General features: G+C 37.1%; 1 protein-coding gene across 3 annotated transcripts in view; it reads right to left on the reverse strand.

The window, feature by feature from the left end:
* Positions 1–10,925: 10,925 nt before the first annotated feature.
* JAKMIP2 (janus kinase and microtubule interacting protein 2) overlaps positions 10,926–21,389 on the reverse strand; it is a 38,183-nt gene continuing 27,719 nt past the window's right edge. For 2 of the 3 annotated variants that reach the window (XM_053462565.1, XM_053462566.1), the window contains exons 12-23: positions 19,898–19,981; positions 18,884–18,946; positions 18,306–18,404; positions 17,664–17,762; positions 16,816–16,869; positions 16,605–16,670; positions 16,162–16,230; positions 15,366–15,443; positions 14,685–14,888; positions 13,920–13,985; positions 11,989–12,061; positions 10,926–11,388 (exon numbers count right to left, since the gene is read on the reverse strand). In XM_053462565.1, the coding sequence (XP_053318540.1) occupies positions 12,011–12,061; positions 13,920–13,985; positions 14,685–14,888; positions 15,366–15,443; positions 16,162–16,230; positions 16,605–16,670; positions 16,816–16,869; positions 17,664–17,762; positions 18,306–18,404; positions 18,884–18,946; positions 19,898–19,981 (933 nt within the window). In that variant the 3' untranslated portion in view covers positions 10,926–11,388; positions 11,989–12,010. The remainder of the gene's footprint in view (positions 11,389–11,988; positions 12,062–13,919; positions 13,986–14,684; positions 14,889–15,365; positions 15,444–16,161; positions 16,231–16,604; positions 16,671–16,815; positions 16,870–17,663; positions 17,763–18,305; positions 18,405–18,883; positions 18,947–19,897; positions 19,982–21,389) is intronic. The other variant, XM_053462567.1, reaches the window with a different exon arrangement.

The raw sequence follows: 21,389 nt of genomic DNA on the forward strand, positions 1-21,389 counted from the left end.
GTTAGGGTGTATTATACAAGAGCGTGTCGTTGATAGGGATGGACCAGCAACACTACTATAAGTAATGCAGGAAAGGGACTAGGAAAGGTGAGCTAGAGGAATGTGGGAGAAAGGGTGCTGAGGCGTAAGCTTGTAGGTGTCCTTAAAAAGTGGGTCTTAAGGGATTTTTTAAAGGGCCAAAGGCAAGGGGAAAGATGGATAGGCTGGGGGGATGGGGGAAACCCTTGAGAAGTCTTGTAAGCATGCATGTGTACGAGAAACCAGAGTAGAGGACAGACAGAGATCATTGGATCAGGGGAGAGACTGGTTAGGAGTGAGGAACAGCAGATTGGCTGATTATGTGGGCTTGCATTTCCCAAGTCTGATTGTGAAGTATCCATTTTAGAGCCTTTAGTCAAACGGGCCATCAATGACCGCAACCACCAATAGCTACCAAGCTCTCCCAGATCCTACTGAGTTTTCTTGCGTCTTGACTCTTGGGTTGCATCATCAGTAGTGTTTATTCTGGAGTATATACTTTTTTTTTTAGTTTTAGCTGTGAGAAATTGAACTGCAAATTGTATACAATAGGTAGATTTTATCTTGATTTTTGAACATTATAGTTCTTTATTTGCCATTTGGCTTTTCCTTCTTTATTTTTATGTATTCTCTTTTGTGGATGCGCTTAGATCGTTCCTTTTAATGTAATGTATCTTTAGTATCCTTTTAATTGACAGTTTGGGAAGAATCCCCTTAAAGTAGCCCTATCCTGAAATGAACTCTTTTTATCTCTATCTATAAATTGATTTTGCATATCAACATGTTTGCCTTAGTAGAGAATTAATGGTTTTATTTCTATGAAGGTCATTTCAATTAATACCGCTCTAGTTCTCATGCCACCTAAAATCTGTTTACAGTGTTAGGTGTTTACAACATTTGTTGTAACCTAAACAAGGGAAGGTAATTCATAACCTGGCACCTAGTATGGTATTTTCATTATTAAAAAAATAATATTCCTCCATTGTATTTTCACATTTGCACCATCATAAAGTATAAGTGGCATCATAAAAAATTAGTCGACTATAATAATTTTTAAGTGCAGGATTATATATAAAGCCTTGGGGAATTGACCCTTGGGGTACACCAATAAGGAGAGGGGAGAGAAAGTGTTAATGGAGATGCTGATGGTGCAATCAGGAAGACACACAAACACACCCAGACATACACACTAACATACCTGGACACCCACATAATAACATATCCAGAACATAAGCACACCCGACACTCATACTAACAGATACAACACACCCTAACACCCACACACACACTAACATGTCCTGACACATAAACATAACCAAGACACTTACACTAACACACGTACACACTAACACACCAAAAAACGCACACATGAACACACCTAGACACATAAATGCATCCTAACACATACACACACTTAGGCACTTATACCTTCATGGAACTCGCTTACCCTCCATGAAGCCTTAGTCTACCTTAAATGCAACTAGCACATAGAATGAGCTGCCACTACTTCTATAGGGTCACATGAGGCAAAGTTACGTGATCCTCACGCTGAACCTCACCTCTGTCCGAAATAGGATGTCCCTCGCCATCAGCCCAGTGGTCTCTGAGACAGGACCGATCACGTTTATCTTTATCTTACGAATTGTCTCCAAAATATGCTCTTGGCTTTCTTCCACTGGACCACATACATACAATTCCCTTTCAGGATTGTTTCCATACTTTTTTTTATTTGGGACTTATTGAGTACAGTGGAAAGCTGAACTCAGTAAAGTCTTTATTTATTTATGTATTTATTGTATGACCATGACCTGGGAATACCTCATGCAATCAGATTATAGACTTATTTTCTTTCTGTGCCTCAAGTTATATCATAATAATGTGGTTGTAATTCTCAGAGCAAAAAGATTTATTGTGCCTGCATTTTTTAATAATTATGTTTTTCTATTAAACTAATTATAATGTGAACAAGGAAATTATGATAAATGCCATCTAATTATCTGGTTCATCTGTAATTTAATTTCCAAAAAAAAACATTTCCTTTTGTTGTTTTTGAAATGTTTTATATATTTCTGCATATTAGATAATTATTGCAACAACACAATGCCCTCCACTGGCTTTTAGTGAATGTAAATCGGTCCATTCTATTCTAGGAGACATAGAAGACCACTAAAGATTCTTTATGTAGACATTCAGCTGAATATGATTTCATACTGTATCATGTAAGAGCATAAAGAAAAATAATTATTTTCATATGTTGAGGCACACAGGAATGTGGAACACTAAGCAAAATGCACAAAACCACAATATCTTAAAAAAAATCAGCAGAGATGTGTCCAAAACTTGTGAGGATCTTCAATATAGTAAAACATGAGGCCAAAATAACGAGAAATAGTAGCAAATGCATAACTATTTATTTCTTATATAGTGATAGTGATAAACTTTGAGTACCTTAGACTTAGGCTACACATTTTTCCACTGATGGAGCCCAAATAGTTAGATTTTTATTAGATTGACTCTTTGAATAGATACATATATCAATTGTTAGGACCTACCTGGTCCTTAAGTTCTAGGAACTTTTTATTCTTATGCAAGTAGTCCATACCTTGCAGTACCCACCAACCACAAGGCTGGGAATACGACTCATAGTGGACAGGGCAGGAGATGGTGATCTAATGTCTCAAGTGGACCTCTCAGAAGATGGTGTACTGGCAGATTGCAGGAGTCTGGATACTGGCAGATGTCATGAGTCATGGCACAGAAAGATGGCAGTAGTTGTGGCACAAACGACAGGAGTCGTGGCACAGACGGCATCCAAACGATGAGGTCAAAGACAGGCCAGGGTCAAAAAAGAGACTCTAAGTCCAGGGTTACTAGTTGGACAAGACACAGCCCAGGAACTAAGCAAATTGTTGCTTAAACAGTTTATCAAATAGTGTAAGTCCACCTTCAAAAGCAAATGTATCAATTAGCGTGAAGCTGCCCCTTCAAGAGTTTCTTCTAGGTGCACATGTGCCATGCACGCGAAACAACTCTTGCAGGGCTTATATTCGAACATATCTTCAAGCAGTGGGTGTACAGGTAAGTCAGGTTCTCAACATCAACGCTGTTAAATGAATCATATACTGTACATTTCTGCATAGACACCCATATAATCTTAATTTACAAGAGGTTTACTTTGTCTTTGCTAATACGTGTCCTATGCACATTCCAAGGCCCTATCCTCCTCTTACTATTTTCTACCTAGTCAATAGTTTCTACGCCCTATGATTTTTATTATTGTGGGACTCTGAAAGCTGACATAAAACACACTTGCAGCAAATTGGTGGATCATGACTCATATTTGTTCACATGGCAATGTTGCATCACTGAACATATTTTAGAACTTCTGATTCTCCAGTAATACAAGATGTCAGTATACGGCAAAGCAGTGGTATTGTTATGTAAGAATTAATCACAGCTCGCAATTTACATGCATGCTCAATACACACTTCTGCACACGCAGTCATTTTCTTTTGTGACCCAACCCTTTATTGCATTTGCTAAGAAGAGATGTGCTGCCCCCCAGTGCCAAAGTATATGTACTGCATGCATTATAGGATGTGAGGCATTTTGCAGAATTAGTCCAGGGTCACAGATAAAAACCTTTAGTTTCTTTTGCTTTTTTCCCAACTGTTATAAGCCATTAGCACCTCTGAGATCTCAACTGCATTGCTATGGTAACTGAATTGTAAATGGGAGACTGGAGGTATTGAAAGGAATACTAAGTACCTCAATAGATGTGACCTGTGAAATATATTAAGGTTTCATACGGATAGCATACAAATAGCAATATCAGTTGTAAGTTGCTTCTCTGCAGGAAATAATGTGTTCATGCATACAGCTGCCAGGACGCATACTCCACATCATATATTAAACAATCTGAAAGTGCAAAAGAACAGCTGGACTTTTCTTAATAATGAACATTGTTAAGTGGCATTTGGTACTATGCCCTACTTCAATGATATTTACTTATTGCATAACTATTTACCCCTATAGGGTTAGAATTTGGGTGGAAGGAACTCTGTCCTAACTTGGATATTTAGAGACGCGCTGCTTGAAGTTATTTGTTAATAACTGTTCAATACATGTTCCAAGTATAAATGTTTGTTTCTGCAACCTAATGGTTAGGTCGGGAGATGTCAATGGGAGGAGGGATTGAGTACACACTGGTTATTTTTACTTTTATGGCAGATGATATCCCCAAGACTTTTCACATATGATAGTCTGGAGCATTGAATTGGAGCTGAGGACTGACCATCCCCTGCCCCTCATTGTTTTTTTCAGGCTTGAGATCAGGGTAGGGGTAGGTAGGTTGTCAACCTCAACCAAGTTACTGTTAGTGGTATCCTGACAACCTACCCCACTAGTATAACCTGGTTACTTTTTTCTTTCCCTTTTTTGATAATGCAACCCCTTTGAGATGACAGTAATTTCTGCTGTGTCACTGACTTGGCTGCAGTTCTTGTGGAGTGACCAGCAGACAGCAAACTGCTAAGCACATGGATAAAGATATAAAAGGCTGCATTTAGTAATAATTTCACACAATCTCATTCATATTTTGTCACAATCGCTCGCTCACGCTCTTTCACTCTTGCTCACACTCTCCTACTTTCTCTCATACCTTTTTACTCTCACTCAAATTCACAAACAGGTCGAGTAGACTATGTTTTCTTCTATCATTAGATGCAGAGAAGGCTTTTCATTATGGCTCTGTATAGTAAGCCTACAGCTGTAGGCCCTGGACCTGCAGGCAACTAGAATAAGGGAAAATTATTTCATCAGAGCCTTCCTAGCCTCTCAAAATCCCACAAAGCGAACAAATCCCACGCTTCCTTATCGTCTCTACATGAAGAGTTAGAGGCATATAGTAAAGTACCTATGTATTAAAATCCCTAAATCTCCAACCACTATTCAAACTTGGAACATTAAGAAATTAGGAAGAGAGACAAAAGGCGGCTAGGCTGTATGGTGTCTATTAAGATGAATGTATTACCCAGGTTGCTATATTCAATGCATACCATTCTGGTATAATCTGGAGTACTATAGAAGATCTGGAGTACTGTTTACAGTAAAAACTTCCAGGTGCCAGTGAAGTCTGAGGGGCACCTACTTTCTCAAAGACTATGGGCCCTTGGATACATTGTAAGGTCCACAGATTGTGGTTTATGTATTTTTTACATATGGAAGCAATATTTATTGTATTGTATTTAACGGTATTTTATATTGTATTAATTTTTTTTATTTACTGCATTATTATTATTTTGCTGGAATTGTTTCTGTTATGTGAGAAACTCTTATTCTTGAGTCTTTGTGAAACATGACATATAAACATGTTTAATTGATCAGGTATTGGGTATTTTTGATATTAATATGCAATATAACATTTCTATGGTATCATGCTTTTTCTTTTACAATTATTACTGATAAAAAAGCAGTAAAAATAGCATTCATTGTATTGCAATGGTTGGGCTATTCTAATTATTCCAATTTATGTTCCTTTTTTTAGTGCTGTCAGGTCCCATTCAGGCCGCGGAGCTGCTTCTCTCTAGTTCCCCTGTCTCGCTTCAGTTCCCCCTTTGCTGTAATCCATTCCTGGATTTCCTTGTGCTCTGCCGTTTACTTCTGATTCTTTGTTTAAGTCCTGCCCTTAGCTTCAGCTTCTCTTTCCTTTATAAGGTGTGCTCCACCCGTTTGTTATATTTGTCTCAGTCTGCAGCCTAAAGGTATGTCCTTCTTTAGTCTGTGTATAGATTTAATGTTTAGTTTCAGCTTATTAGTAATTCAGTAGGCAGGGTTTAGTGCTAGGACCCACCGTATATAGGCGTTCTTTGGTGTAGTGGTGGGCTAAGCATACTATGGCCATAACATGTGACTAAATCTCCAATTGTTATCATATAGCCCTAAGCTAGTCCTGTATTCATGTGTGTCTGTCTTTTATGTACCTTTCCCCTCTTTTCCCTAAATCATCTGAGGATTTCGGTTCCTCTCTTCTCTTCCCATGTCCCAGTTAAGATATCCTATTGTTGTTTAAAGGAGGAGCATCTGAGAATCTCGGCTCCTCGCTCCACCCCTGTGTTCCTTGCCTTGTTCCTTGTCCTTTGTTGTGTCCTGTACATGTATGTCTTGTCTGGCTATGTTCCTTGCTCTGTCTCCCTTGCTCGCGCTGCCTCCCTTGCTTGCTATGTTTCTCTGCTTAGCTTCTCTACTCCCAGCCTGCAGCATCTTGTTCATTTCTCTGTAGAGCTATGTCTCATGCCTGCTCCAGAGTGCCTGCAAGATATCACCAAGTTTTGTTTTGAACTGGACAACATCCGCTGCTATCTCAGGGCCCTGGTATGTGGCTGCACAACCCTAGGTGCTTATCACCCGGGAGAGTGCATTAGCCCTGCACCAGGCCCTGTCCGACTCTGCTATTGCTCAATAACGTCTGAACACCATCTTTGGGTGCTCTGGGTCATTACAGTTGTCTGTATAGACCCCATTCATGACAAGTGCAATCATAATAAGTGAATGTAATTTATGACTGAATGCTTCTGACTTATTAGGAAGTTGAATAATGACTGAGAAAATATGAGTTCTTACGCCAATACCACTTGGTGTATATCAAAGACCCTGATGTTAATGATTGCACATAACTTGAAAATAGCAGAGGGAAGGAAAATGTACCATTATGTAAAATACAGGATTGTATCTCCCAGTGCCAGTTTCTTTAAATACTTTTACTATCAAAGCATACATTAATATATCAGAGCTAGAGCTACTTGTGCAGTTGATAGATACTCAGGTTGTAAATATGGCGTTGGGAACTTACACTAAACATAGAAGGACTAGCATGTTGCTAAGGTCTAATATGAATTGTTTACAACCAGAGAAAGTGCCACTCGATTTCAGATAAAGCTTTGTTCTTTTCCACGGATACTTAAATGATATATTAGAAGAGAGAGAGAAATATATAGCACAGACTGGCCAAAATTATAAATTCATATATTTTATTATGCACTTATAATTTAGTATGGCACCAAGACCAGCTCAGGTACTAACACGCATCAAAAATTCAAAAGGGTCACCCTTGGTGGATTTTTTACCCCTGAAAAGATATACAATGAAACTCGTAGGGTTTTTACAACTTTGATTTTACACATCATCCAGACACAATCCTGTGAGAATTGGGAGTTTCTATCTGGGACACTACCAAGGCTGTCTCTTTTAAATTTTAGATGTGTGTTAGCACCTTAGCTGGTCTTGGTACCAAACAAAAATTCTGCATAATAAAGCATATGAATTTATGATTTTATCCAGTCTACGTTATATATTGCCCCATATACAGTGAGCTCAGCAACCTTTAGGATAAAAACCAAATAAAAATAAATACATTTACAAAAGAAACATAATACAAAAGATTGTACAGTTTAATAAGCAGGATAAATCATTCCAGTCTCCTTATTGAAAGGAAATACACTTCTGTCTGCTAAAACAACCTACTATATACATTAATAATATAATTATGTACAGTCTTATTTTTTGTTCAGTTTGATTACATGGATTAGCCAACAGCAGGATTAGTGAAGTGTAACACCACTGGCCTGCATATTGATTGGATGCACACATACATTTGTTCATAATTCAGGGATGATGATGGTTAGACCTATTCATTTTTACCAGGGCATAAAATATTTTGTCACCATAAGTAAGAAGGGGGCAAACCCCACACTTCAGGTTCGCACCATGAAAAAGTGTCCGAGTCTGTTTAGAAACAACCATTTATGTATTATGTAAGTACTCATGTTTCTGAAAAAAAAGATAATGTATCGCTGTAGGTTGAAAAAACATGTTTTAAAAAATATTTGTTAAAATTCCAAACCCTTTACCTCTGCGAAATCTTCTGCTTTTTAACTCCCCACAGCTTAATTAATTTACAGTGGACATCTCTGTCAATGGCGAAGGGTAATCATGGGACATCAGGAGAAAAAAATGAATTCATTGGAACCAATGAAGCTTTCAATACAATTAAATGCACAATAGTTTTAACATGAAGCACAAGTAGGCCAAAAGACAATATATATATATATATATATATATATATATATATACCGTATTTGCTCGATTATAAGACGACCCTGATTATAAGACGACCCCCCAAAATCTGAATATTAACTTAGGAAAAAAAGAAATAGCCTGAATATAAGACGACCCTAAAGGAAAAAAGTTTTACCAGTAAATGTTAATTTATGTAAACTATTTTTTTAATAAAAGCTATGATTGAGAAAAATATTTTTTTTATTTTTATTTCCTTGTATTTTCCAACCTGTCCCCCAGTAACGCACATCTGCCCCCAGGCTTGCCACACCAATATGGCCATGATATGCCTTTTAACCCTCTATATGCCACTGTGCCCCATGGTATGCCTTTTGACCCCCTATGTGCCACTCTGCCTCCAGAAATGCCTTATACCCCTATATCCCATTCTGGCATTTAGGGGGTTAAAATGCATATTATGGGGCAGAGTGGCATATAGGGAGGTATAAGGCATTCCAGGAGGCAGAGTGGCATTAAGGGAGTTAAAAGGCATTTTTACCCCCCTTAGAAATGCCTTATACTCCTATATGCCACTCTGGCATTTAGGGGGTTAAAAGGCATATTATGGGGCAGAGTGAAATAGGGAGGTGAAATGCGTTATACCTCCCTATATGCCACTCTGCCCCATAATATGCTTTTTAACCCCCTAAGTGCCAGAGTGGCAAATAGGGGTATAAGGCATTCCAGAAATGCCCTATGCCCCCATTTAACACACTAACACACACACACACACACACACACACTTACCGGTGCTTCCAATTTCATGCTGTTTTGCCGGGGCAGCGGGTTAACGTCTCCTTCTGCTGCAGCCGGAAGGAGGTGGAGTTGGCAGCGGGGGTTTGTCTGCGTCCGTCTCGAATACCTTCCCCGGCTGTCAGGGGAACTCTGATCTCTGACAGCCGGGGGAAGGTATACGCGACGGACGCAGACAAACCCCCGCTGCCAACTCCACCTCCTTCCGGCTGCGCGGATCGCTGCCCCGGCAATACAGCACGAAGCACCGGTAAGTGTGTGTATGGGGGGGGGGAGACAGGAGGATCCAGGTCCCCTGCAGCGGTGCGGGGGATCTGGATCTTAGTCTCCTAATCAGACCTCTATTTGAGGTCTGATTAGAAGACGACCCCGATTAGAAGACGAGGGGTATTTTTCAGAGCATTTGCTCTGAAAAAAACCTCGTCTTATAATCGAGCAAATACGGTATATATATACACATATATATATATATACATATATATATATATATATATAAAGAAACACTCCTAATTGTTCCCTAGACTGATAAGTGTGTCAATGCAGGTTTGGAAAAAAAATTGGGAAAATAGTAGTAAATGTTTCGGCCAGTTCTCGTGACCTGTATCCTTAACTGAGATTAATATGGACAGACATAAATCAAATGAGTGAACCTGTATTGCTGCATGTAATATCCTATCCACTGTTTACAATGCAGTACCTCTCCAGAACACAAGGGGCACATTCTCCAGGGTATCATGTCAGGGTTCTGTGCACGAAAAATTCATACAAACTGTCTGTCTGCAGCACATTATAGTATGTATACAGTACACTCTGAGGCGTCTGGTAGAAGGCACTACAGATGCTAAGTTCTCATTTTGTGGTAGGTACTACAAAAACGTGACATTAACCCTGCGAGCGCCAGAGGGGTGTGCATAAAGTAATCAGGTGTAATTTTTGGTGCTGTAAGGCATTATGGGCACAGTGATGAACTAGGTACATGTGAATACAGTGTGTGTTGCATGGAATCAACATTCATATTTATGTCCACAGATGTAGAGTTTACTAATAAACATCATATTTCTCATGTTTTGCTGCCAGGAAAGAGTTACGTTAGTTATTGTTATTTTTAGTTAATGCAGATGTGTCACCTACAAAACATTTAGTGGTGCTAAATGTATTTTACAGTAATCTATAGTGTATTCAGGCTGGGAGCAGTGGCGTACCTGGGAGCTTGATTGTCTAATAGGACAATCTGCCCCAATTTATGTGGCAGAAAGACTTCCCCCACCAGAACTGCCACCTAGGCCTGATTACACTAAACCACAATCCACTTCCATACCTTGTTTGTGAAGGTTTGCATCAACTTTGACCTCAAAATAGGAGTAATGATTTCAACGTTTATCATTTCTCGACAGCTTTATACAAGGTTTGACAGATAACATTGTATGCTCCACTTGGCCATATACTGATAATTTCCATCAATAATCCGGTAAATTTACTTTTGTGTATTTGAATTTGAATTGGTAACGGAATTATGCATAAAAAGTGATTATGCAAAAGGTTAAAAATCAATGATCAGCAGGGCTGCTGCATTGGTTAATGCAGTCATATGAATACTTTTCATAGTGTTGCCCCAGAACCATTTTGATACATAACCCTAAATTTGTAAAAACAGAATGCCCGCAATTTGGTAAAATTTCCCCTTTAACTAAATTAATTTAGTTAAGCTAAAGGTTGTGAAGGTGACAACTGGTTTAAAAAATATAACACCTGGTAGCAGAAACGTGTATCCGGCAATCATATAATTATTTTACCAGATACTGTTGCAGCAAACCGCCATTGTAAACTCTTTGGACGTGTAGAACGTGTTTGAATGATGTGGGATTCATGCCTGTTCCCATAATGCATTGGGGGTGAACATGCTGACTATAGACCATAAAATGTACTACTATTGCGTAACAAATAAAACAGTCCCCTTTTTCACACTTATAGTCACATTTAGGCGGTCACAATCCCTGAGTTAAAACAAATAGGATCCCTGTATAAAGTAAACCAGACTGTCCGAATTTCATATTTTATTGTAAATAACCTCAATGGGGTAGTCAATTTACCTCCAGCTCTTTCCTTTGCAGTATCTGAATTCTTTTTCAGTCAATTCAGTCATTGGATTCATGATGCTACTTTAAAAGTTTCCCCCTGCACAGCAGGGAATAGATTATGTCTAATTAGCTTTGGTTCTACGCCCAAGTCTTCTTGATTTCTTGACCTGCAATTCCTTGTGGATTCAGAAGAATACGATTTTGATCTCCTCTTTTGCTTCGACTTGTACATTTCCACTGAATGCAGCATATAGTGTAACTTTAGACAGGACCACTCGGGAGCTGCCAGGCAGCAGATCAGGAGCAATGGCTTTAAAAAACATGTTCGAATTGTCATTCAGTACAAGTATAAACAGTGTTCTCTCCTCAACAAATATGGAAGCATTTGTCTTTTTGTACAGGTTCATCCATGTTGTCTAGCACTCTGCAACATAGTAAAAATGATCAGTAGATGTTGAATGGAAGCGTATCCTTTGCAACACTTTTAACACTTTAACAATATCTACGTTGCATTCTTGTAACTCTTCAAAATTGTATGCAGCAGAACCCCCAAATGTTACTGAGCCTCTTGGCTGAAGGTACCCCTGGGCTGAAAGTTGCCAGCCGTTCCCTGCTGATAGTCATCCATGCCCTTGCCATGGAGCCTTCTCAATTGTGCTCTCTGGACCAGACTATTTCAAGTTAGATAAAGATGTTGGCCAAAAAACTTAGCACAAGTTATTAACATTTTCTAAATTAGTACATAATGTATTTATATGCAAAAATACCAAATATACAAAAAAATTACAAAATATGAAAAAATACCATCACACCAAAGTGTTATTGTTCTAGAAAATCCAACCTTGCCCCCTGTTGTTTAAGTGGTTTCATATTTTTAGTTATTAAATCTTTAAAGAAAATGTTTTATGTGAATCAAAATCTGGAGGTCTTCAGTTTAGGGATGCTTCATATAACGAAGCATGGTGTTATCAGCAGACTAATTACATAAGTTAATAGGCGAAAGGAAGCTAATGAGAGCTCTTACCTGCTCAAGAGGTATCGTAGCATCAAGGCCAAAGAATGAAGGCAAGAGAGAAGAACAAGAATAGAAAGAGAAACTGCAGAAGGAAAAATAAGAGTATTTAGACAATATTGGAGAGCCCAGAATGCTAGTTGAGAATCATATGATAATCAGATGTGTCTTATTGTTAAATTAAAACGGGATTTGTCTGGGTGATTCAATGCATTTTTTGTTTTCATTAATTATTATGTTGAACTCTATTAACCCCTTAAGGACAATGGGCGGTCCTTAAACCCATTGAAAACAATGCATGTACGGGCTTTGTCATTAAGGGGTTAAAAATCAAGAATTCTATATTGATGTTAATGGAATTTGGAAGGAAACATGATATTTGCAATGGAGAAGAACATTTTTAAATATAGGTGCTAAGTATAAATTAAAAAAGAAAGTTTGATGCCTGGTGTGATTGGATGATCTACTATAAGAATGACAGGATATGAGAGGATCTGGTACGCGTACATGGAAGTTGTTTTTATGGGAGCCATTGATGCATATGTGCAATGTAGTCGAATGTCAGTTACAAGGTAAGTTCTTTGCCTAACCGCGCTCATACTATTAACCAGTGATGAGCCCATGGTTTGCTATAGGAAACCACTCGGTGATGAAATAAAATAACGTTTGCTCATCAGCTGTATGTATGTAATGCAAGATGGAAAAAACTGAATATGTCCAAGCGTTCATTAACTGGCATCTGGAACAGCTCAGATCAGCAAATCAGGGAGACCACAATCATCTCCAGTTATAATAACTCTGAATGATATGAACCTCAAACAACATTGCTCTCATGATTTTTGAGGAAAAAAAGATAGCTATTTGTAAAGCAAAGTAAACGCAGCTGTAGACGTGATCTGCATGCCTGGCCTAGCCCAAACATAAGTGATTCGATTTTGTTAATTACACAGCCTCAAGATTTGGCTAATTTCCTAAAAACGTGATTTTATGGCCACATTTACAATTAGGAATTTTGTTATAAGAAATACAGAAAAACTGCAACATTCTCCCAAACTGTGCAGTAATGTAATACATGCATTCTATTTTCATATAGCGTGTTTTTACATAATTACAGAAACACGCAAATTAGTGGAAACACGTAATCTCCATTACTGAAGTATACTAAAGCAGAACTAACGCATAATGCTTAAGAGAAAACACCATGAAATGTGATATGTGTGATATTGCTTTTCTGATCTACTTTTCCCATTGTATACCAGAATTGGTCATTCCAACCCTATTTGTCCTTCAGCATGGACAGCGCCAGGTTGTTGTTAGGGGTCTCAAACAAAATATTTAAAAGGTATTTAGTTATATGTGAAAATGCCTGAATATTCCTATAATATACTATAGGCATTACACTTATTATTTACATAGGTCTCCACTCCATACGCTGATCTCAGTTCCATAGACCATTCAAGGCTTGAAGCCATCTGCTTAAGCTTAGTATACTGTCTTTTCTGTACATTTTTATTACACTTATATTTCATTTAATTTGCATTTGTTTCCTCAGTATTTTGCATAATTAACCAACTAGCATTAAAATATTTTGTTATTTAGTGAATCTTACAATCTACAGTCTAATCTTGCTTCATCTATAATATTGAAATCTTTCTAGTCCCAATGGGCAAGAGGGTCCATATCTGGCGTAGTATTTTATTCATATGCATAAGAAAATTCCCTGGTCCGACCTGCTTTTTTCAACTCAATAAAATGCAGTTGAGTCAAACTATTCCACTATTCCCGGGAGCCTTACATATTACTTCTTGGATTTGGCTTGGACTGCTGATTCAACAAAAAATGACCAAGCTGATAATAAGAGCTTTACTAACAAAATCATTTCTCATTTAGGAGAAAAATAAGTCATTTCTTAAAGATGAAGTGCATAAGCTTTTACAACCAACCTTTTCCTCCAGGTCTTTAATCTGTCTCTTCTGAATATCAGTTTTATCCTCCAGATCTCGTATCCTCTAGAAATCAAAGAAAAAAACTGAGTGAAGTAACATTGTTAGGCTTAAAAGATGTATCCTTTAAACGATTGCTATAATGTGAATCTAAGAGACTGGCTGAAATTCCATACAGTAACAAAATACATTTTTAAAATATGGATATTTTTATAAGCATTAACTTTACCTGGTCTCAAAACAAATTGTTTAATTCATAGCAATTCATGTGAGGTTAATTATGGTTTAACATTCTGGCTATAAAACTAGGACTAAGGAACAAATTAGATAGGGACAGATAATAAAAAAAATGGAAGGGCTCTGGATGGGTAATCTGAAATGTAGATCAGTAGATCAAAACATGAATGGTTATTAGTCAATTTTTCTCAATTTCTGATAAAAATATATGGGGTAATCTTAAAGGAGCTTATCTTCAGCATATCTATACACAACAAGGATATTTACCTTATGAATTTTACAGGATAGTATCAGTTTTGTTATTGCTAACATTTTTATCTGTTATTGTACGGTCACTATTTGAGACTTTTTGGAGCACCATGTGAGAATTCGTGGATACAATTTTAAGAAATAATTAAACCTTCTACAAAGTATGGACGGAAGCATGAACGTTGTAACATCTTGTCTCAGGAATAGTTTCTTATATTTCTCCCAATGATTCTAGTAGCTTGAGCCTTTGCAATCTTTTATTCTTTATATTGTATTTACCTGATGAGCTTGTTGGAGGAGCTCCATCCTTTCCTGCAAGATCTGACAGTCAAATTCTCGGCTTTTCCTTAACATTTGTCTCCTCAGCTTCTCTACTGCCATTCTGAGCTCATCTTGTTGTTTGTCATTCAAAAGTTCACCAAACTTGATCTTGGTATCTTGCTGCAACGCATTATATAGGGTGGCTTCCAGTTCCTGAATTCGCTGCTCAATCAGAGGTTAGTTAGTTAAAGAAACAATACAAACATATGGAAGTACAATACATAATGATGTCTCAATTCTGTCCTCCGGACCACATCCCCTTCCGAGGCCAGCCATGCTCCTAATGAGCCTGGCAATACCCCCCACAAGGCCTTATCCACACACCTTAAAACAATTGTCCTTATATGTGACTATATGCTATAATGTGATACAATCTTGACATATACAGTATGTCAGCAGAACACACTGTAGTTGTGTTACAAATGTTACAAATTTGGCATTTTTTGTGTCATTTCTTTGTTTTAATCAATACAAATAATTAAATTTCTCCTCTGGGAGGCTTATGTTATGCACCATAGCTAATATTGCTACATGACATTTCCATGTTACTGCAAGCTCTACTTGCCTATAGTAGAGCCAGACACATATTTAATCAAAATGTTATCATTTCATCTTTGACATGGACCATTCAACCCATACCATGTAAGCCTGGTCCAGGGCTTGTTTCCGGTAATCAAGTTCTTCTTCTAAGTAACCTTTCAGCTTGCAGAACTGGTCCTGGAGTAATGCAATTATTCAATAATTAATCTTTAAAACAAAAATTTTAAACCACCTACAATATCATTAGAAATAATTATAATACACAAATCAGAAAATTACAATGATCACAGAATGGGACCAGCTGCACATAACAAAAGGCTGCAGAACCCTCAGTACTGAAGGCTTAAGCCACCATACTCTTTACTTCATCAACAATACTAATTACACGTGCTGCAACACTGAAACATGTTGTTACTTGTCATTGAATGCAGGGAAGGGCTGGTAACTTTCACTTGAGTGGAAAGTTGATCCAAGTGGCTCAATAATGAAATAACCAAAAACATATTCAGTAGACAAGTCCTCATGTAATGCATAAAAAACCAACAAAAAAGCCCCAAAAAGGATCAATTCAATGTGTAAGTGCTAGATAAAATGTTCATGAAAATGTAAGTATAAAGCGCACAATGATTCTTTGGGTAGCCCAATGTCTTTGAATTAGAGATGCCCAGAGGCCATTGCCCCATGTCTCCCTTGCCAGCCCTCCTCTGCTTGAACAAATTATGTAACAAAAGGGATCTTAGTGCCTTTACATCTTTCATCAAATCAATGTGTGTATATATATATATATATATATATATATGTATATATATATATCTATATATATATATACATAAGCATTCAAGTATATTTTTGAATTTTTGTTATTTAAAAAAAACAAAACTAGAAAAAATCTTACCATATCACTCTCTAACTCTATCATTTTTCGATGAAGGGCAGCTTCTGCAGCTTCTATCTGTTGTATCCACTGTCCGGTAAAATAAAATATTGTGAAACAATCTGCCATATTAACAGTATTAATGAGATATGGGATTATTACTGCGGTATTTGGATCTCTATTGTCTACAGCAATCAGAAGAACAATAAAGAACCAAGAATAATATTCAGGAATAATATACATATATATGTGTATGTGTGTGTGAAGAAACATATATGTTGTCATGTAAGATTGTTTTATGCCATAATTTACAGGACTTTTGTTAGAGTATTAGAGCCAATGGCAGATTAAATTATGCATGACAACTTCTAAAGAACTAACACTGAGTCAGTGTAACTGGAAGGCTATCACAAGCTCTCTAATTGACTAAAGTCTACCAGAACCCATCCATAATTTAGTATTACCTTCTCGGCCAGAGATAATACGGTGCTTGCTTGAATTATGGCAACTTGTTCTTCATTTCTCAGATTCTGGTGGTCAGGAAAATAAAATGAAATGAGTGACTCCAGGCAGCCGTTACAGTTTACAAAAATAAATCCCAAATAATTGACATCATACAGGCACTTGATTATTGTTATTAAACATAATATTAGTTGAGAAAGGTGTTCTACTCACCCCGTTGTCTCCTAGTATGTCGAGTTGTTTTATAAGGTCTGGTATACAGACATCCTAAAAGGAACAAATTGATCTAAATTTAATCAAGCAGAGAACATATTATGAAAGAAGCTTCCACAATGCCTGGCCAGTCAATCATGATTTGTTCTCTCTTTTTATCACTCTTCATTGTTGTATTTAGCAAAAGCAATTAATTCAGCCTGACTCTAAGTCAAATTGAAAGGTACTGCTTATCAAAGAAACTTTTTGAGCTGTTACCTTGAGTCTCCCTAAACATTTTCAGGCTTTAGTATTTAATACAATTCACTCCTCAGATGAATATGGATGGATCCACCAGTACAGGGGATCAAGTGGTACTAACTCCAAACCGGCATCTGAACTTGGCAATAACTCAACTTATTTTAGTGTGTTACGTTCCACCTAAGATTAACATCAGGTGGAGTGTACTTGAGTTGCAGATGTAGGCCTGCTAGGCCCCGCTTTTATCAGCACATCGTTGGAGGGTTGCATACAGGAGAATTTTTCTCCTCCCTAAATGTTCCATGAAATACTGCAACCATATTTTTCTTGGATTGTGGTCATAGTGATATATCTATACAAAACTCTCCAATGCTCTCATAACCTCCTCAGCAGGAAAAATAACAATATATATTTTTGTAGCTGTGCTATGGTTCAGTTAAAAAGGCAAAATATTCAGAAAACTAAAAACTATACCAAACATAGCAAGGTTACCTACGCTGGTCATGCACTTACTGGATTTCGTTCAACTTAGATATAAGTAAGAAAAACACCCAGCAGTGTCTTTGGTATGTATTGAAACGTCACAGTATTAAATATTAAATACGTACCTTGACCCCTTCCTTCATACAATAGATCTGCAATGCACTGACCCCATCTGAGAAGGGATGGATCTGGAGATTAAATGGAGGAGATTTCCGTTCTCTTTCCTTTAAGTAAATAAATAACATGGATTTAGAATCAGATATGAAAACAAAATGCATAGTTAGGAATCCAGCTATTGTATCCCTTTTAAAAATATTTCCAAAGTCAACTTAGACTAGACATTCATATTAACAAAAAAAATTTCATATATAAATTAGATATATTAGAGAAATTCAATCTAAACAGATACTTATTAAACAAAGTTACAAAGGACTGATCTATCACGTTACCAATTATGAATCTTATCTTCATGTCTGTTTTGGTTGGTTAGTCTTAGAACTGGTAACGTTATTTATATCACCTCTCCAGTGTTGCCGTTTGCACAGCCAGTGCCAGAATGTGACTTCTGTTTCCAATTGGAAGGATAATGGGAATGATGGTCTTTGTTTCCATCTGCTACAGGCTTACCTCTTACCCTCTCCGTATCTCCATGACATGTGCTTCTCCCCTGTGCCTTCATTTATACTTTACACCTTTGGTTAAGTCCCACCCTGATTCATTGCACGACATTTCGACATTTAATATACTGCCTTTAATAACATTCTTACTTCAAGTTCCAGGTTCCGAAATTCCAGTAATTCATTTTGATCTCTGGCATCTTGAAGCTCCTGCTGTAATTTGGTGTTCTCCACCTCCAGTTTTTCTATCTAAGAGAAAGTAATCATTATGACTATTTTTATATTTCATTTATGGACTAATTGATCCCAGATACAAGTAGTCACGAATGACAAGGCATTCATTTTGCATTTTCTATAAGTTCATGTTTTACAGCTATGTAATTTAACAGTTACTTGTTTCTAAACAGATGTCAAAAGGAGTGCTTGTCGAGAAATGTTCACCTTTGAACATTTGTGATGTGAGTTCGGCATACTCTATATTAAATCCATCTAGGAGCGTAAACTTTTGGTACCATTGACAGTGCTCTGGGGTTAGTGTCAAAAAATTAGTCATAGAACTTAGGTATATATATATTACATTATGCTTTTAAAAACATATATTGTAAAATGGTAATATGTGACCTGATAATAGTCAATTCATTTTGGTTTGGTTTCATTAAATTACAAATATAATAAGTGAATATTCAGTTCAGTAACATTTGTACATTTCAGAGTTACTATTACTATACCTTTTCCAATAATTCCTGGTTCCGTTTCCTAAAAAGCTGTTTTTCTTCTACCCACTGTGAGTCCTGCTTACAAGAGAAACTATTTTAGTGTAAATAGAGACAATCAGATGTGTGACCGAGTATAAAGTCCAAATAAAGGACAGCTATGTAAAACATTAAAGTAATCTCATGCAACATACACATCTTCTCACAGACAATTCAAGCTTGCAGTCACGTAGACATGATACCATCCAAAGTTGTGTTGCAGCAACAAAGGAATTCGTAAAAGTTTGTATGCTGGTTTTATGTTCCAAGGAAATATATAGTAAAGTTACTTTGATCAATATGTCTGAGTGGTGAAAGAATAGTTTTGTAAATACCTATCAAAAAAATGTATGTTTTGTAGCAACTTGCATCCTTTAGTGGTTGACTGGACTGACCAGACTCCACGTCAGTTACATGGCCTCATATGCTAAAACTCACAAAAGAAGCTGTTGCGTTCACTAATTAATGAGTGGCTTGCTTGAGAATATTGTATGTGACTTTTTGGACATGTGAGTTCAATGACAACCTCACTTCCTTAACCTGCTACTTGCAGAATTCTGCTACAAAAACAAGGAAATATATAATGAGAAATGAGACTCTGAAATAAGAAAAAAAAAATATTAAAAATAAGAAAAATCAAAGGGGCCCAATGGCTCATGTGTGCAGTGGGGTGCAATAATATTTGAGCAACCTACACCCCCATCACAATCCATGTAGGGAGTAAAGTTAAGCTTTTAGATCCATGCATCATCTTCTCCCTACATTCCCTGTTATGTGCAATGGAGTTAACAGTACAAAAAAGTAAACTCACAGGGTAGTGTCTATATACTCCACCAGCCCCAGGTTTTTAGAGGATACATTGCATCCTCCATTAACATTAAGATACTAGATTTCCTACTTTTTAAATCTCGGTTTAATCATCCATTCCCCATAATCCAAATCGTAATGATTATTTAGAAAAGATATAGATATATTAAGAATACAACAAACCTGTCCCTTCTGTGCTAAGGCCTTTTCCAGGTCTTCAATCTTTGCTTTGTACCGTAAAGCTTCGGTCTGCATCTGCTCCTGTATCTGTTATATGTTGTACAGTAATTAAAGATCACTAGCTTATAACATGACTTTCAGGATTCTTTATAATTATTCTATTCACTTTTAGTTTTGTATATATCAATATTTATTTACATAAATCAGCCAGCATGTATAACTTTCGTAGATATTAAACCCCCTTAGTACCAAGGGTTTTCAGTACACAAAAGACTGTTTTCTGTCATTTTTACCATATGTTGGTTTGATCAAGAGTCCCCTTTCCTGTGTTTAATGTACCCACACACTTTAGATATCCTTTTGTTCAGGGCAAGTAGGGAACAAACATAGACGCACACAAAATATAATAATTATTAGTGCGAGTATGTTAAAAAAATCGAAAAATAGTTTTTTTTGCGATTTCTCTTAGGAATTCTTCTACACAGTAGGTGCCACTGCTGAATAATCCATTGTATGTTCCACGACAACTCTTGATTGCAGTAATATCCCACAATATGTTTATAACGCAATCATACAATATTCCAGAGGGCCAGATCCCTTACATGTTTCCATAGTGAAGGATTTTTCATATATTTTTTTGTTCTTGAGTGAAAGGCATTTTTCAAACAAATATTTTTTTCCCCTTTATATTTTCTCACATATAGCTTATGGATACTAATGGTGTCACTGCGACATCACTAAGCTCCCAATATCATTGTGATCTCCTCTGCATTGATCACGTCGTGATCAGCAAGCGTGCCCCCATAGCCTTGTAATGCTGATCACAATGTGTGTCAGATAATCAGAGATATAAGCAGAGTCTAGGCGGACCCTGCTGGGTCTCTCATCTGCTCCATTGACCTTCCAGTGGGGTTCAGCATTCCAGTGGCCTCCCTACTGGAAGGGGATGCCATATTTTTTCAGATTATTAAGTATTAAGAAGAATAACAAGACAGATCTGCAAATGATTTCCATCTTAATATTCTACAGACTATTGTATACATTTGCAGATAACCCATCTCACAGAAGATAGACATTCCATAGAGTTCAAAGGGCTATTAAAATATGGGCTGGATTACAGTATACAAATCATCAGGAACGAAAAAAAACAACTTCAATATGTGAAGTTTGGAGGATAGTAGATAGAGAGGGGTATGATTAAGCGATTGAACAAAGTACACGAGGGAAACATATTTCAAATGAGAAGAAATGTTAGGATAAGAGATCATAGTCTAAAACTAGAAAGTTAGGGTTTGAATGTAATATAAATTTTACTTAACTGAGATGGTGGTACATAAGTGGTGGTATAGCTTTTCAGGGAAAGTGGTAGGGGTTAATACAGTAAAAGAATATACAGTTATCCTGCATATGATATATAAGACCAAGGATTGGCAGGCTAGATGGACCAAATGTCAAGTTCAGTGTTTGTAGAAGACTGTAATGTTTTGTCTAAGCA

The sequence above is a fragment of the Spea bombifrons genome, chromosome 4 (genome assembly GCF_027358695.1).
Source record: "Spea bombifrons isolate aSpeBom1 chromosome 4, aSpeBom1.2.pri, whole genome shotgun sequence".
NCBI lineage: Eukaryota > Metazoa > Chordata > Amphibia > Anura > Pelobatidae > Spea > Spea bombifrons.